At 35.9% G+C, this 18502-nt stretch overlaps 3 protein-coding genes across 3 annotated transcripts; all 3 read left to right on the plus strand.

Moving 5' to 3' along the window:
* Nucleotides 1-5607: 5607 nt before the first annotated feature.
* hoxa11b (homeobox A11b) lies at nucleotides 5608-7911 on the plus strand. The gene is made up of 2 exons (XM_053493571.1): nucleotides 5608-6348; nucleotides 6976-7911. Exons 1-2 carry the CDS (start codon nucleotides 5718-5720, stop codon nucleotides 7206-7208), a joined length of 864 nt encoding a protein of 287 aa, XP_053349546.1. The 5' UTR covers nucleotides 5608-5717; the 3' UTR covers nucleotides 7209-7911.
* A 2532-nt stretch (nucleotides 7912-10443) lies between these two features.
* hoxa10b (homeobox A10b) lies at nucleotides 10444-13124 on the plus strand. Its single transcript, XM_053493570.1, has 2 exons — nucleotides 10444-11201; nucleotides 12001-13124. The coding sequence occupies exons 1-2, from the start codon at nucleotides 10466-10468 to the stop codon at nucleotides 12273-12275; spliced, it is 1011 nt and encodes a 336-aa protein (XP_053349545.1). The 5' UTR covers nucleotides 10444-10465; the 3' UTR covers nucleotides 12276-13124.
* A 1154-nt stretch (nucleotides 13125-14278) lies between these two features.
* On the plus strand, nucleotides 14279-17835 carry hoxa9b (homeobox A9b). Its single transcript, XM_053494791.1, has 2 exons — nucleotides 14279-16049; nucleotides 16810-17835. Exons 1-2 carry the CDS (start codon nucleotides 15503-15505, stop codon nucleotides 17046-17048), a joined length of 786 nt encoding a protein of 261 aa, XP_053350766.1. The 5' UTR covers nucleotides 14279-15502; the 3' UTR covers nucleotides 17049-17835.
* Nucleotides 17836-18502: the final 667 nt, after the last annotated feature.

Below are 18502 nucleotides of genomic sequence, written 5' to 3' on the forward strand. Positions count from 1 at the left end.
GAAGATGAATCAACATTAAAAAGCACTGGATATAAATCATGGTTTAGTTTATTGCAGTTATAGTGTAGTCTTCTACGTCAAAAGTAAATGTGGTCAAGCAACAACTACAAAAATGGGTGAAAATGACATTACATACTTTACTTCTTGTTTAACATTGTAAAATAATAATAAAACTCCCCAAAGTTACGCATAACTTCGAAACAACTAGATGGAGAAAATAATAAATAAATAATTAAATGAAAAAAGGGAAGATATCAGGGCCGTATGTTTTTATGGCGGTTTATATTAAACGGGGTCAGCTTTTGAAGTGGTGAATAAAAAACGAATCAAAATTTTCAAAATTTTTTCAAAAAATTCCCCACATTTTTCTCATCAAATATATGTCTGCCAAATATAGGCTACTTAATTATACTCAGCAACCGTACTTATAGTGGCTTAAACAATATCTGAGTAATCTGTATGATTCCATCAACGTGTCATCATCAGTTACAGTTATATATATATATATATATATATATATATATATATATATATATATATATATATATATATATATATATATATATAACTACATCTGTGTATAATAAATATATTAGATGATAAAAACGCATTTAGTGCAATAAAAAAAACAACTTTGCGTTTCAGTTCCATTCCATCAAGCAAATGTTACAAGAAAAAAAAACGTTCACTGTCAGTTACGTTCTTCTTTTTATTTATTTTATTTAGTTTTTTTTTTTTTTACAGTCCAAGAAATTTCTCAATGCGGCATCAAATGTACAGATAAGATTCTTCACTAAACTATTTGTCACAACCTTATTGCTGATCTTGATCTTAAAAAAAGTTATCAACATAAACTGGTGATTATAATGATAAAATCATTTCCTCGGTGATTTGATGTTGCACGTGTGGTCTCAGTGAAAACAGACGGATGTTCCCTTACCAGGCCCCTGCACTGCAGCAGCAACATATCCGAGAAACTGAACCAATAAGCAATGGTGCGGGAAAGTTCCCGGATCGAAGGAAACATTGAGTTTGCTGCCACCCAAAGGCGGAAAAACAGCATTCAGTTTTAAGAGTGATCATACAACTATCATTTACTGACTGCTGTACATTTATTAGATTTAAATAATAAAATAAATAATACATGCTGATTTAAATTAATGATTATAAAATATATTAAGAAGACAGAAGACAAACAAGTTAATGATTGAACAGTTATTTATCTTTATTTGCAATAGATGTAGATATTAGCCCAATGCACATAATATCAACATCATTTCATGCTGTTTATTTATAACAGTTTCACACAACGGTTATATAGGTTACTTCTTCTTCTACCTCTTCTCTTACAATCTTGCTCCTAAAAAGCACTACCAATAACTTGTATTAATCTACAGACTTAATTGTCTCTTAAGGTATATACTGTTATGTCAAGCAAATACTTTCATTCCATTGTCCTGATGATTGGTAGTAATTATTAATGAAATAATTCTTCATTTTCTAGTAATTAAAGACCATCTTTATGCACCATAGATTTATTAAACAACACTAGCCTATAAACATCTGACTCGACCTGATCACAGTTAAAATGTTTTAAATATTTTTTTGTTGTGTCTATATTTTTTGTAATCCGAAAATAAATTAAGGCTAAATTAATATTTGTTCTGCATTGCCCTGTAATAACGTCATCAACACGTTTTGTTTAAATAGTAGCATTTTTTTTATTAGACGTGGCAAAAAAAAATCAGGAAGAAAATTGAGTTTATTATTAGACCGTAATATTATGGACTTTATATTTTACTTTGTACATAATTTATATGTTCCTCAATTTTTTCGATTTATATCATATCATACAAACATTTTTAGAAAATGTTTGTTACTGGATGTCACACCTGTTGTAAAAATTTACTATGTTTGAACTGATACAATGAGTATTTAATAATTTTTATAATACGATATTATTTAATCTTATTTCGTGAAAGACATACAAATATAAACAAGGTATATTTTTCCACAAACAGGTCAGTCACTACTCAATAAAAAAAAAAAATACAAAAATAATAATTATACTCGTATACTCCAGTGCGCATTTTTCACTAGGACACTCGGCTATCGCATCCATCTAGCTGCTTTCACCGTGCACCTGAGCAGACTATAAAGTTATATCTTACGTAGACTTAGTTCGAAAGCTTTTGCGTATTCTTAAACGGGTCTGCTAACGCAAAGGTGCGCACTATACATGAATTGCTTTAACTAATTCAGTCGGCATGCTACAAGTGTTATGCGTATGTTAATCCAAAATTGTGCCCATAATTCAATTTGGTTTTAAAAAAAAAAATTACAAAACATACTTTTAATTTTTGTGCGCATTTTGATGATTTCGGAGTCACGTGAAATAGCTGTTTTTAAGCAAACAGTATAAATGTTTTTATTATACTTTATTTTAATACTAAACATTGTAACAGTTCTCCGCAAACGCGTATTGTATAAACGATTCACAAGCGTTTCTGTCGTTGAATGTTCTGATCTTGGCATCGACGACGTCGTTACCTGCAAAGAAAATAATAGCAATAATAAAATAAACAGGAAAATAATATATATTTATAATTATATATAATTTATTTCAAAATATAAGAATTAGCAGGCCGTCAGTATTAGGCTGTCTACCAACTGGAGCAGGAACAAGTGCAAGGCAAAGGTTGGGTTTGGGTTCAGACAGTGTCCGTGGCCCCCAAACACACTAACATCAGCAAAACCCCCACTCTGCTGCAGACACTAAAGGAGCCATCACAGTTCACTCTGTCTGAAAGGATTGAAACCTTCGTTTTGTTACACATTTAAAGTAGCTACTTATTTATATCGTTGGATATTATTATTTTAATCATATAAGGCAACGTTATTTCCCCCTGCTTACACATTGTGGCCTATTAGTAAGGATAATAAATGAATAAATAAATAAATCTGCATTACACCCTTTCATAATCCACAAGCATGTAATTAAGTAAAAAAAACATATGTCTAGGGTTGTTCTTTAATGAGTTCTTTAATTCTTTTTACGAAAATAATCACATTTTAGTTTTTATTGCTTCATCTTTTTTTCTTTTCTTTCTTTCCTTTTTTATTTTATAATTGTATATTTTAATCTATCTGTGTTTAAAGTAGACGCCTAAAGTGCTGGCAAAATGTTTTTAATTCAGTCAATGCGTGAATGAAAATGAATAGCTTTAAATATAAAAACAACGTGAAATAATGAAGGGATTCATAACCTCGAAGTATGGGCTGTCATCTGAACCCTTAGAAAAAATAACCATGATTATGGGATAAGTTTTAGTCACATCTGACTGATTATATGGGTGACTTATGTTATTAAATTTTCGTCAAAGTTTGAGTATTTAGATGTTTAGCTCTTTAAATGGAATATATTCCTGTTTATAGACATAGCTTTTAGTGTGTGTGTGTGTGTGTGTGCGCGCGCGCACGGGTTAATTCATTTACCACATACTACATAACATGTAAACAGTCTATTACAATAGTACATACTGCACTATCAAAACATCGAAGCATCTATCTGAGATACTCGATTGAATAAATAAGTAGGCGTATTCGAGCGCCCCTTGTGTATGTCTTTGGTGATGGGCGCTTAGATAATGTGTACTATTTCTTCGACCTTCATTTCTTGGAACCAATGACAAATTAATTGGGCTCTAAAAGATGCCAGTTATTATATACCATCAAACTACTGTTATATTTGGCTTAGACAAACCTGCATACAATGAAAATATTGTATTTAATAAGAAACAACAACGAGTGAGCAGGATTTTTTTTCGAAATCTGTGAAAGAATCGCTCTCTTTTTAGCGTAAACATGTGCACAAGGCATTTCTATGCTCCGTCTACTTAAATTTCACTGCAGAACATGAGTTATAACCTCCATATCAACATGAACGTGAGCTCTCTAATACACACAGGGCTGGCTCGTGTGGTAGAGCCGCTCTGTAATATTATTTAGAGAATTAGCTTTACAATACAAAAAATATATAAAATATTTAACCAAATAATTTACATAATTTAAATAGTTCGTTACTAATGAGTATTTTTTTTTAACTGATTAATAAACATGAACGATAAAAACGGGTGTGTATCCTACCAGATATGTTAGACGACGTTGAAGGTTCTGTTTAATCTCCCTTTACCCATGACTTTAGGTCTAATTGAAGTTCACGAAGCCTATGTAGGTGGTGTCTCCAAGTCGCACTCGGTTTGTCTGTGCGGACAATAAGCTACTGCAGCTAAAACCCGCCATAAAATCAGCCTATATCTCCGGCTGCCTTTAATGTTGGTTCCCACCCTGCCCTCAATTAAGCTTTAAAAGTCGCAATTGCATAAAAGAAATTCTGTAAATATTACTTAGTGGATACTTGAAGGAGCACGTCTAATATACCAATACTTTAAGAATAGCATTCGAATTATTGACCAGACCAGACTGAATTTTGTTTTTCACCTAATTTTTCGAGGTATACTGTGTTTAAAGCAACCCACATTTCTCCCCATAGGCCTAAACGCCTACATAAGGATACCATCAGCCGTCCTTCTCTATGGAGGCCAATGTAATTTTAACAGGGCCGCAGTCCAAGTTAAAACTTTATGGCCCTAAACCGTGTTTAGACCACTACTGCTTGAGGCCAGACACGACAGGACAGTTCTGTTGGTAGTTCTTACCAAAAAAAAAATCATAGAACAAAAGATAACATTTTAATTTAAAATAAACATGCTGATTTGAGCAAGCTGTGTTTGGTGCATGGTGGAAAAGGTTAGCCTAAAGAATGGAAACCTTAGGCTCCTGTATTTAGCTGCATTTATACCTCCATCTAATGCACGACCTGCATTTAGACCGATACGGTAGTGAATTAACTTCTGTAGCTTATGAGTAATCGACCGTGTTATATATGCTGTATAAGTGCAAATAACTGCATATACGGGCGCATATTAGTAAACCAGGATTTACTAACACCACCTAGAAAAACCACAAGGAGTGTAGACAAACCCCATAAACATTTTTTTCCTTTAACCTTTTACAGATATATCCGACTGTTCAACCGTATACTATTGCGTTCTATGATAAATTGGTCTGAATAAATTAATTCCCGTAATTGTGTCATAAAACCAAATAAGAGGGTGGCAAATTGGGAGTGGATTTAATGAGAGAATTTCCCTTTCAGCAAATAATACCCCATGAAGCAGAGGTTGTGGTAAACAATATTTACAGTAATGCTGTACATGATGGAAATGGGCCAATATTTAAAATCAAATCAAATAAAACGAGCAATCAGCTTATATATAAACATACATGTATATTTTTTTACAAAGCACAAAACAATTTCGAAAACGTGGCGTCGAAGTTTTTCTATGCAGCTGATTTGGATGAATAAACATAATTAAAAAGCAAATAGACTTGATTAAGGTTGTTTGACTATAAAAATAACGTTTCTTCTTACAGCACATTTACAAATGCTGGCACTATATAGACTACACTTAGGAGTAGATGTCAAATTCTGCTCATGGTCACATGACTTTCTGCTTTCTGCAATGGATGGAGATGGATCTCCACGTCACCTCACTGCTCAAAATTTCTACTCGGCGATTGCGCTCCAAATCCACTAGAGCTCTGCTCGGCACAACGATGTGAAGCAGGACCGGCGCTTTGGTACGGGCCATTAGATGATGGATTATGATGAGCGCGTGCCCGTTGGGTCTAATATGTATTTACCTAACTGCACTTACTACGTTTCCGGAACGGACTTTTCCAGCCTTCCTCCTTTTCTGCCCCAGACCCCGTCTTCTTGCCCCATGACATACTCCTACTCATCGTCCAGTCTGCCCCAGGTTCAGTCCGTCCGAGAGGTAGCGTTCAGAGATTATGCCATTGACCCTACCAGCAAGTGGCACCACCGGGCCAATCTGCCACACTGCTACGCGCCAGAAGACATGGTGCACCGGGACTGTCTGCCCAACCCGGGGACTTTAGGGGACATGTTCTCGAAAAATAGCACGGCTGTTTACCACTCGAGTTCCGGCCATGCTTCCGGCGTGTATGGTAGCGTCGGAAGGAACGGGGTTTTGCCCCAAGCTTTTGATCAGTTTTTTGAAACGGCTTACGGAAACGTGGAGAATCAAAACAGCGAACAGGCAGCGAGTAGATCTAGCAGCAGTAAAGCCCCTCCAGCAGTCGCGGGAGTCCCAAGCTCGGGGACAGAGCCATGTCGGGATATGGAGGAGGCAGACCGCCGCGAGGACACTAGCAGCCCCGAATCGTCTTCCGGCAACAACGAGGAGAAATACGCGAGCACAAGTACGTATGAACACTTGAGTGGGTTATAGGAGAAAGTTTGTAATCTCGCGCGCCCCTGTTAAACATTTTATGTGCTGTTTTATAAGCATATAAGGTTTATGGAGGGCCTGTAGATTTACTCTAACAAAACTTTGTTATAAACGCAAGATCACGTGCTGTAAGGTTGAAATTGGCCGTGAATGATATGGCATTTCCTCTCTAAAATATTTTAAGTATTCAAATAAAAAAAAAAAAAAATCTAACAGTTGAAAGCAATGCTAATATTGTAGGTCAATTCCGTCCGCAGCTGTGATTAACTTTAAATTTTTAGTCAAATTGCAGGTACATTTTGATTCCTGTATATAACATTTACGCATGAAATGGTAGGCTACTCATTACAACATTAATTGTTTTTATTTGTAATTATTTGGCAAAGAGAACTACCCAAATTTTACCTTTCCTAATAAGTATTTTTGGTGTGTCTTTTACAACATCCGAGACAGCGTTGGATGTGATTTGTTTAAATGTTACACATCTACAGAAGCAAAGTACACCTTTCTGAACATAAAGACTGAAGTAAATTTAAAACGTTTTTTGTTTTACTTTTAGTCTGCTGATTGTGTTTTATGTGTTTTATTTTTTCCTCAGATGGACAAAAAACTCGCAAGAAGAGATGTCCCTACTCCAAGTATCAAATAAGGGAACTGGAAAGAGAATTTTTCTTTAGCGTTTACATAAACAAAGAGAAGAGGCTGCAGCTCTCCAGGATGCTTAACCTTACCGACCGTCAAGTAAAAATCTGGTTTCAAAACAGGAGAATGAAGGAAAAAAAGTTGAACAGAGACCGTTTACAGTACTACTCGGCAAACCCTTTGCTGTAGTGGTTGTGTGCGAGAGAGATAGGGTGAACTTCAAGGTCGCGGCGCCTGCACATTCCAGGAGCAGATCTGAAGGTCCAGAAACCTCATTTCACCATATGTAGGCTATGCAATGTCGGCGATATTATTATTATTATTATTATTATTATTATTACTGTTGCCATTATTATTATTATTATTATTATTATTATTATTGCATCGCCATTCACTCAGCAGTGTCAGATACATTTTACAGGGTTTTTCTCTTTTATTGTTTAATGGCTTTAATTTCTGACGATCGTGTGTGCTTTATATTTATAAATGTGATATGTATACCTGTTAAAAAACAATGTACATGGAGAGTCGTTTTACAGAAGGACATTCACTTAAAGAAATTATCATTAATTCGATTGTCTTTATATTGACGTTTGTTTTTATTTTCTTTTTTTCTGACAAAGCAAAATGATTTGGTTTGTACGGATTATCTCCTACTTGAATTTTGTCCTTTTTGATATAGACTTTCATCTAGGCCTAACTGACCTGATTAAACACTTACAAATTGTACGAGATATAAGATGTGTATGAAGAACAAGTTAAAAGCAATAGCCATGTCGATACGGACACTGCTTAACATTGTACCATTTCACTACAAATGTTGGGCTAATGTATTCGAATTGTCATACTGTAATTTTTCCAACTTGTGATACATTATGGACTATGCATTCAGAACTCGTTATATAAATCGATTCGTGAAAAAAGAGTCTGTTTTGCGTTCTCTTCCTTTCCCCTTATGTAGGATCAAATGTTTGATTGATATTTTTATTGCCGAGGAAGTTCAAATTGATTCGGGGATCAAATAGCTGCCATTATTAATGCCTCGTATCCATTACGGAACTGCCCCAAAACACTGTAGTGGATGTCTCAGTGAATCAAATCGGCTTTAAAACCCGTCGCTCCAGTTTCGACCTCCCAGACTACTGACTGTATGCTGACAAGGCTTTGATGCAAATGTGGCCCAAAGTTGTTCTTTAAATAATGTTCTTAAGAAAACAATACAGTTGAAGCGATTCAATCAAAAAAGTGAAAACTTTCATCGGAAATACTTAGCTTGTGACCTATATTTTACAGTTAGAATGCGACCTATCAAAATGCAATATAATAGGAGATGGTCACAAAAGAAGTAACGGATTCATGCCACTCTCAGGTCTAATAAATAAAGACAAGCGTGAAGTAATAGCGAGTTCCTCGCGCATCCTTTGAGGCTCTGTGGAATTTGGACGTCCCTCCCCCACCGGCGTTGCTGTAGCAACTTGGCCATAAAACCCATCTTAGTCTGGAGCATTTGTACAATTGGGGTGCGGTGCAATAAACTGTCTGAGAACCAAGGTTATTAACTGTGACTAAGAGCGCGAAAAACAACGACTGCAATCATTGAAAGCTTGCGTTCACCGACTCTTCCGGCATTTGTCTCAGACTCGTGGCCGGAGTCCTCAGCGATAAGCCTTTCCAAACACCGGTATTTTCTCCAAAAGGTGGCGCCATTCAGCTCAATGTCATTACCGCGGATTTAAAATATACTGCCGAAAAACAATTCACGTCTGGTTCTGAAGATCGACCGCGTCTTCATGATAGAACAATATATTTTCAGGTAGGCCAAATGTCCAGTTATTGTTTATCTAAGTGTTCGAAATTAGAGAGACTAACTTAATTACCTAAACTTCCATCTCCACAGTCACACACTATATTGTTAATATGTATTAATATGTATTAATATGTTTATATGTCTCACTTCTGAGACAGTGTTAATATGTTGTGCCTATTTTTGTAGTGTAATTTAAATCCATTACTAACATTTATAATATACGTAATATTATTTTACATAAAAACAAAAGGGAAACCAAATAAAGACAACTTCTCGTCAAATATAGATAAAGGATATCATGATCAAGGCCCGAATCCCTATGCTAAGGGTCCAGGTGTCAAAGTTTTTTTTTTTTTTTTTTTTTTACAAAATTTACAGTATTAAGGAATGAAATATTATTCCCTCCGTTTCATTAAAAAATGATTTGCAGCAGAACGATACATTTAACTTACTTTTCTTTAACGAAATATCTGCTAAATTAAATGTAAGTCTTTCGCGCCATATCGAGTGAGAAAGAAAAGGGTATTGCCTTCGTCTTGGATAATAAAGAAAACATTACAAGGGTATCAAACACCAAAATGTAGGCCTAAATAATACATGAAAATAACAATGTAGCAATATAATCTATTTTTGAATACATAAGCAGGTTTTTGTCTTTCTCACACACTGTATTTTCCAACCAAGCATTCCAAACGCTGAGTATCACAAACTGCATTTTTTTTGTAATACCGATACATGTAAGATGTAATACGATCTATGTAACTGACTATATTGCAAGTTTATTGTTTGTGTGTTATTTTCTATAGCTGTTATCACGTAATTTAAATATCAATAATCAATCAGGTGTTTTAAAAATAAATGTAGCATTTAAAAATATTTCCCATAAACTACACTACTAGACAACCATGCACTGTGTGTGTGTGTATATATATATATATATATGCCAATAATATACACTATATGATTCTGGTTTTCTAGTGATTCGTTTTATTTGATAGATAGATAGATAGATACATAAATAGATAGATAGAGAGATAGATAGATAGATAGATAGATAGATAGATAGATAGATAGATAGATAGATAGATAGATAGATAGAAGTAATAGAAGAAGAATTAAACAATGAAATATATACATAAAATTATTTCTTATATATAAATGAAAATGAAACACTTGAAATCTTTGTATTCCTGTATGCGAATTTCTTAATGCTTTTGAACTCTTTATAAACTGCAGGTCTCTGAAAATCAATTGCAATTGGCTTTATTTTCTTACTTAGCTTGATTCGTTAGTCTGTATAACTGAGGATTGCTATTTTAACCCAAGCTGTTTTATAGACAAGATTGTTTTAAGCTTAAAAAATCTGAGGTACTCTGGCTCCATACCAGTGATAAAAAATGTAATGATCATGTTAAATTCATTATCATTTGCTTATGCAATAGGAAAAACAATGATGGAGTAAATACCTATTTCATTTTCTTGTTTAAAAATGGTAGCCCAACTGGAAGCAATGCACAGCGGTAAGATTACGTACACACAATGGGAGGAGCTTTTGGCTTTGATGCGTTTTAATTGGTTGTTAGCTCGCGCTGAGTTGTACGGTTATCAGTAATTATATTCAGCATGTTTTACCCAAGAAATGACGTCCAGAAAGGGTTATCTTCTTCGACCGTCAAATTATACCACGAAGATGGCATGCTCCGACAGCCCATCTGCAAATTCGTTTTTGGTGGACTCTTTGATAAGCGGCAGAACCGAAGGAAGTGCTCACTACTACCAAAACGGTGGCGTGTACTTGCCACCCAGCTCCGATTATTCATATGGACTTTCTAATTGTGGTTATTTCCCCGGACCCAAACGGACAGAGAACCAAAATATGGTACCTACAACTGGCCCATATATGCAAGGAATGGAATCGTGGTTGGAGGCTTCGAGGTCGTGTCGCACTGAACAGCTAAGCAGCCATGGCGTTTCCCGGTCATTCTCCCCTGCCATAAAAGAAGAAAACTCTTATTGCTTCTACGAGTCAGGGAAGTGTCTAAAAAGCACAGGGACGGAAGACATAGCTTATTCCCGGGTGACGACCAGCGTATGTCCAGCAGGGAGTAACAGCAGCGTTCCTGTACCTGGTTACTTTCGCCTCTCACAAACGTGTTCGTCGTCCAAAGGTTATTATCCAACCGATCTGTCTGATTCGGGGCATTTTGGCCGTTTCGAGGAACCACGTCCAATAATTTCTGCAGAAACAAACAGGACAGAAATCGAAGAGCTGGCCGCCCAAACAGACGAGGAGAGCCAGATATCACCGAGCGGCCCATCTTCATCTCCACGACCAACAGAAAGTGAAGCAGAAAACCCACAAAAAGCGAATGAAGGTTGGTTTTTTAAACCTAAAACGGTGTGGGGTGTCATCTTTGCATTTATTTCAACTGAAATACCAATTGCATCTCATAATGTAGTTTTAATGATTTGTTTAATGATGGCCCTTTTTCAAAGCTCCCACGCCCTGCGTGTTGTCATATGGTCAGATTAATAAGTTTTACTGTACGCGTATGAATCTCTAACAGCTTTTACTATCTGACAGGGCATAGTAGGCTAAATATGCTTTATTTGCTTACTACATAATGTATAAAACTCATCTTATTAGGCGTTAAACCAGCATACAGTTCTATTCTATAGCGGTGAGATAATCAAACGTAAAAAATAAGTTCATATTAACGTATGCCATTGTATGTGGTCAGAATGATCTTCAATTTGTTTAGCAGGCCTATTAGCCAAGAAAGCTAATATATTTAAGAGTAATTTGGAGTTTTTTTCATTTGATAAGATTAAATAATGTGATTAGTATATTAAACTAGTTTTTAAACCAAGCAACAACGAGGTCATAAGCCAGGTATAGCCTGTTAGAGACTTGTGATCACGTAGTTACACCAAAGATTTGCATTTTGTGAATTTTGAGTATTTTTAATGTGTGCATAGATGTTTAAGAGATCTTGGTAGAGAAATATAAAGAGCATCTCAACCAACATTTTGCAATAACAAAATATGACAAATTATAAACTAGAATATAGTATATTTTATGTAATTAAATATGCAAAATTTAACAGCGGACATTACATTCAGTCTTGTAGCTATGTCACATATTGTGTGTATGTGTTTCCCACTATTTAACAGGAGAATGTAAAAGTGACAGCACGGCTAACTGGTTGACGGCGAAAAGTGGGAGAAAGAAGCGCTGTCCCTACACTAAGCACCAGACTTTGGAGTTGGAGAAAGAATTCCTCTTTAACATGTACCTGACCAGAGAGAGGCGTCTGGAAATTAGTCGAAGTGTGCACCTAACGGACAGACAAGTAAAAATCTGGTTTCAAAACCGCCGCATGAAGTTAAAGAAAATGACTCGAGAAAACCGCGTTCGCGAGCTGTCGGCGAACTTCAGCTTCGCCTGAGGAAGGAGCTCTGACGCCCTCAAGCAGCTAAAGCGCGTGCTCAGTTTATTGTCAAAGCGCGCACTCCGGATCTGTACATATAATGCTAACTTATTGTCGTATATACTACTGTCTGAATCATTTTAATGTTCATTTTACTTCACATTTTTGTCCCAGTACTCCATCATTATTATTTATTATCCAACTGCATTGGATGTAGTCAACATTTTTTTTTTTAATTACTGTTGTTTTCTTAAAAGGTGTATATAAAAGGACAGTAGTATATATTAACTGTATATAGTATGGCAATATTTGCATGATGTAATATTAATTGCAATTACAATCATCATTTAACATTATTGATTATTAAGTCCATGTTAATGATGATGACTGATTTTGAATTAGCCAAAATGTTAATGTGACCGAATCTCACGTATAGGATAGATGCAGTTTACTTTTTGGCAATTCGTGCAGTTGTGAGATCCCAGTTTCCATTAATCTATTGTGATAGTTTTATCACAGATAATTGCATCTGCGGCGTACTTTTGTAACATTACAGTATGCGTAGTTTTGGGCGACTACTAGGAAATGTCCCTTTTGTAGATATCCCAATCTGTATAAGTCACCAAGGTGCAATATGATTTTCATAGAGGGTTGTTCGACAGAATTTATAGGCCTAATTTGCCACAAAGTAATTGTGTAAACAGTCTGTTTAAACAAAACCTAAACCAGTTTATTTCTGACACCGCATTTCCCCAATCTTGTGGCATTCTATGAGCTTTTCTGAAACTAGTAACTATTTGAAAACATACCTAAAACACATTTATAATACTTTTTTTAGATGCCTGTGTGTCTGAATTAAAATAAATAGTTTACCAATGTGATGCTTTATGTTTGGTAGTAGTTGTTGTGGTTGTTATTATTATTATTATTATTATTATTATTATTATTATTATTATTATTATTGCTCCAACGGGAACGAGAGAACTGCTGAGTGATTTAGGTAGTTTTATGTTGTTGGGCTCCCTTTTGTCCCCCCACAACACGAAACTGTCTTAATTGCCTTGCAGTGAGTTTCGCCTCAGCATCTACCTCATTTGTTTGAATTACATTTTATAAACTGCATATTATACGCTGATATATGTTGAAGTGTTTCCAGACGCAGTATGTGTATGCTGATCACAGTTATTTTCTTATAGAATCACTGGTCTAACTGCAATTTGTTTTGGCGCCATGTGGTAAATGATGACTTTAAATGTATCCCTGTATAAACATAAGTTTCACCTTTAAGGTCGACAAAAGAAGGAGTGTCATGTAACTGAATTTTCCGTAGAGTGCAGTAATGCTAACGCAAGGCCTAGGTTACGATCAATGCACTTTGGCCAAAGCCGCGCGTGTGTGTGTGCGTGCGTGCGGGGTGTGTAGTATGCCACGCCTACACCGCCGGATGCTTCCGCCGCACTGTAGAAGCAGCACAAAAGCTTTATTGGTGATATTTAGGCCAGACAGCCAAATAACCCGCAGGAAAACAGCGTAATAGCCCTATTATAAACGCAGTCTGTTATAGTACCCAGCAATCCGCACTCTCACTGGGACAATGTTAGTAGAGAAATTATGCAATGACTAAACATTATAGTCCTCATCATCTTGAATATACCACAGTTTTCCCCCCTAATTGGTGGATTATATTCTTAAATTTCATTTCCACGTTGAAAAAAATATGTACCAACATCTTTAAATTAAAAGTAGAATTTCCTGTTAAGGAAATTACGTTTTACAAAAAATAATAATGGTAAATAATGTAAAAAAATAATAATGGTAAATAATGTAAAAATATATATATATGTTTAGGTGAAGATAGTTAAAGACAATTATATACTTTACAAACTTAATTTTACTTTAGTAAAATGTAAATAATAATATTATGGAAATACTATACGAGGCCATTATCTTTTTTAACTGCACATATATGTAAACCATCTGAAATAATTTTCTTAATTACGTCAAGAAAGTTTCTATTGCTTTATGATAGTGACAAACGTGATTGTACAGGTTATTATGTAATAGTTCTGGTTATTATTTGATTATTTGGTATATATATATGAACTGCATTCATGAGCCACGTCCATAATAAAAAGGGCATCTTAGTAGTATAAAAAAATAAGGGTATTCTTAAAATGAAAGAATCATACACTATTGCGAATAAATCAGTTAAAATACCTACACTTTAAACGAAGTATACCAATTCAATACACATGTCATTTTTCGTGCTAAATACTATTCAAGTACCCTATTAGTTAAATTAACAACAACGACTAATTGTAGGCTAATTTTTGTGACCATTAAGGGTTTTTCTGTGTTAAAAATGGATAGTCTACTTGCATCTTTTCTGAGACTGATATTTAAAAAAAAAAATGCTAGTAAATTTCCAATATTTTTAAACATGACAAATTAAAAAGGTAATTAAATTTATTTGAAATGCGCTGCAATAAAAGCACACACACACACACACACCTTTCAATCAGTCCTGTTGTTAAAAGACTGCGGTCACTAGCTAGTAGATCATATCTCAACTATTCCATGGCACTTATTGCCGTATAAAACTTACATATGGCTCACGTAATGATTGTCTTCATTTCTTAAACATGTCTGTAATATTTTATGTCATCTTGTGCTACTATAAACATTATGTGTTGGCCACGTGTAATGTGTGAAGCCGGCAAGATGTTTTTTTTGTCATCATCTGCAGCATTAGCAACCTATGGTTAATTGACTTGGATATTTTTTATTGATTTTATGTAGACTCATTACCTTTCAAAACAAACAAACAAACAAACAAAACAACAACTTTAAATGTGTTATTTTGTGAGTACTGTTAATCCATGGATTAAATCCATTATCGTTTTTATCAAACTGATTATAGATATAGCTTATATTATAATAAAGAAGTATAAACCTAATTGCGCAAATAAAACCAAATTTGTTCCTCATAGAAGCGGCCTTGCCATTAAAATTTTTTACTGCAAAATGGAGGCGATGTGAAGCTCTGGTTTAGGAGACCCCTTTATTGTTCTCTCCCATGGTCACGTGTCCATGTCATCCAATCCTGTCTCGGCCGCCGTTCAACTTATCAAAGGTCTGTAGTTCACAGTGAAGTCGAGCGTTCCTAGATTTGCAGATTCCGCCCTTGTGTCTATTCCGTGGTGAGGACTGTACGCACGGTATAGCGACTGTGTGCGTTTTTTGTTATGTCGACCCTGGGTACTCTGGGTTACTACGCCGACTCGCACATTCCTCACGAGGACGATGATCATTTGGCGCCGCGGTTTCCAACTGCACCGACGATGCATAGCCAGGCTCGAGAGCCATCTCTGTCTGAATATGGAGAACCCGATCCATACCCTTTCCAAAGCAAGTCGGCTATTTTTGGCGCGTCTTGGAGCCCTGTGCCCGTGCAACCGCCGGGCGGTACATCTATCGCATACCATCCTTACATACATCAGCCGTGTCCGACAGCCGAGTCGGATGGAGCATCTGCGCGCGCCTGGGCGCTCGAATCGCTTTCTGCGTCCGTCCCTTTCGCCGGATTATCTACAGATGTGCATCACGATATTAAACTCGAACCACTGGTCGGGAGCGGTGAGTGCACCACGCTGGATGCAAGAACTCTTATGGCTCCTGATGCTCAAAGGAACGCGAGCCCTGCGGTAAAGGAGGCGGATCTGACCCATGCGGATGTGACAGAGCCAAGCGACGAGAAAACGCTAACGGATACTAAGCCGGATCTAGACCCAAGTAAGTGCAGCTCTATTTCATATGGCTTACACGTTTTAATAGTTTAGACCGTAACTCTGCACAATTCTACTTTAGGGGTAACTTTAGCGCGAAATTAGAAATCATCTAGAATGGTGTTTCTGCATTCAGCACAGTGGTTGCTCGGCCATTGCTAAAAACTATTTATATAAATAGTATTGCAATCTAAACCTATCAGATAATATAATTTCTTGCGCCAGATTTTTGCTTTTTTGCAAAATATTTAGTTCATTGCCTGCCTGTTCTACTCTGGCGGTTGCTAAATTTATTTAGATTTAACTGTGTTAGTATTTTATTATATTATCCTTCAGTATGATATAAGCTCAGACACATTGGTGCACTCGATGCAACTTTTGACAAAAACAGTGATTGTTGTCTTTTTTCGTCTAACGGTTTTCGCCCATATCACAACCTTGCTCTGGACAAAAATTTTTATTAGTGTCATAAAGCATTTTGGATACAATTGACAACTATTTGCACCCAGATCGCAAAGGCCTAGTTGCACGACGTTAGACTGGACAATATAATGCCCTCAAAAAAAGAGATAAAAAAAAATCTTACTGTGATAATAAAATAAACAGCATACTCTGCTTTCTTTGAGCAGGCATTTATTAGGCTGTACATCTTTACTTTTGATGGCTAATCGCGTTCCAACCAGCCACAGGTCATAAAATGGCCGCAGTCTTTTCCTGAGGGCAATATCACTACCTCTGTTTTTCCTTTTTCCCGACCCTTTTTTCAGATAACCCTGCGTCCAACTGGCTACACGCGAAGTCCACGAGAAAAAAACGCTGCCCATACACTAAACATCAGACTCTCGAGTTGGAGAAGGAGTTTCTCTTTAATATGTACCTGTCTCGTGACCGTAGATACGAAGTGGCAAGACTGCTAAATCTCACCGAGAGACAAGTTAAAATATGGTTCCAAAACCGTAGGATGAAGATGAAGAAATGCAACAAAAATCGCCCCAAAGACATCTGAAGTTAAGGAATACTGATGAGTGCACACTGCAATGATTTGGACAGCTTTCATTCCTGCGCACACCGGTTTTGTGTTATGCTTCTACGACAGCACCAACAACAACATCAACAAATTTTACGTTTGCACCTATTTTTGGTGTGAGAATGTGTCGATGTAATGATTGCGGTTTTGTTATAAGGCTGTTTGTTAGTCCTCTTGTGTCGTGTTTGCTTGTTGTAGGTCCAAGTGTTTATTGTTGTGTCCATTTTGATCCTCTTTCAGATTTGAGCAACTTTCCATGTAGGCTACTGATTTCAGGGACATATAGGCTACTAATGCTCGATATATTTAATATTGTTGATTTGCATGTGTGTCGGTCGCTTTTCAAAATGCCAGAATGACTTCTGCCCAGATATTTAATGTTTAATGTAATGTTTATTGTTACTACCTAGATGTATATGAACTACCTATTTGCATTATGAAAATTAGTGTTTTGTCGTTGAGACATCGGTGAATTTTGTATCATAAACATGCTTGAATTTTTTGTGACTGGAAAAGAGCCTGTACACGTAAATACCTCAAATCATACGTTAGCATAGCCATTTTCAGTTTAATGTTCATCTGTGTAGATAACAAATAAAAGTTCAGAAAATGTAATATTTGGGTAGTGCACTATTTCCGTTTTAAGTATAAACAAAATAATTACAATTATAGCTATAACATAGATAGATAGATAGATAGATAGATAGATAGAGAAAATGGCTAAGATTGACTAAATAATGATTCGCAAAAAAGAATATATTTTAGAATATAAGGGTCTAAATTGTTATTATTATTATTATTATTATTATTATTATTATTTATTATTATTATTATTATTATTATTATTATTATTATTATTATTAAATATAGCTATAGCCCTATTTAAGTCCAGTATATAAGTCCAGGTAATTCAAAAAGTGGAAAAAGGTTAAAACTGCTGAATGACACTGCTCAATGTCTTTATATATAGTCACTGTTTCTTGTCTCGTTTGTGTCATAAATCAGATTTAGTTTTCTGACCGTGGACAGGTTTGAGTGTGTTATGTGTACGTGCATTCGCAAATAATATTGGTGACCACACCGACAATAAACCACAATCACAGTCTTAACAGTTTATGGGGTGCAAAGTGATTGAAGGCCGAACTGCAAGAATTTTTCAAACGCCACTTCCTTATCGTCATCAATATAATAACACACATAGGCTATACTGTGCGACAAACATGGGGTGTGTGCAATTATAGAAGCAGCGGTCTACCGCATATAGCCTGCATCATAAAACTTAAGACGTGCTTAAATACAAAGTCTCGCGCGCACATGCAAACACAAATGCGCGCATTTTCTTTGAAGGCATAGTAATGGATATAAGGTCACAATAAGGTACAGTAGAAAAGGTTATCGTTGTATCTGTCTCTAACAGCTGTTAAGGAACAATG

The sequence above is a fragment of the Clarias gariepinus genome, chromosome 4 (genome assembly GCF_024256425.1).
Source record: "Clarias gariepinus isolate MV-2021 ecotype Netherlands chromosome 4, CGAR_prim_01v2, whole genome shotgun sequence".
NCBI classification, from domain to species: domain Eukaryota; kingdom Metazoa; phylum Chordata; class Actinopteri; order Siluriformes; family Clariidae; genus Clarias; species Clarias gariepinus.

Bases quoted from the DNA above. Each gene is read 5' to 3' on its own strand.
- hoxa10b (XM_053493570.1), top strand. From the start codon at position 10,466: ATGACGTCCAGAAAGGGTTATCTTCTTCGACCGTCAAATTATACCACG. The intron at 11,202-12,000 runs GTTGGTTTTTTA...ACTATTTAACAG, and splicing joins CCCACAAAAAGCGAATGAAG to GAGAATGTAAAAGTGACAGC.
- hoxa9b (XM_053494791.1), top strand. From the start codon at position 15,503: ATGTCGACCCTGGGTACTCTGGGTTACTACGCCGACTCGCACATTCCT. The intron at 16,050-16,809 runs GTAAGTGCAGCT...CCCTTTTTTCAG, and splicing joins TAAGCCGGATCTAGACCCAA to ATAACCCTGCGTCCAACTGG.
- hoxa11b (XM_053493571.1), top strand. From the start codon at position 5,718: ATGATGGATTATGATGAGCGCGTGCCCGTTGGGTCTAATATGTATTTA. The intron at 6,349-6,975 runs GTACGTATGAAC...TTTTTTCCTCAG, and splicing joins GGAGAAATACGCGAGCACAA to ATGGACAAAAAACTCGCAAG.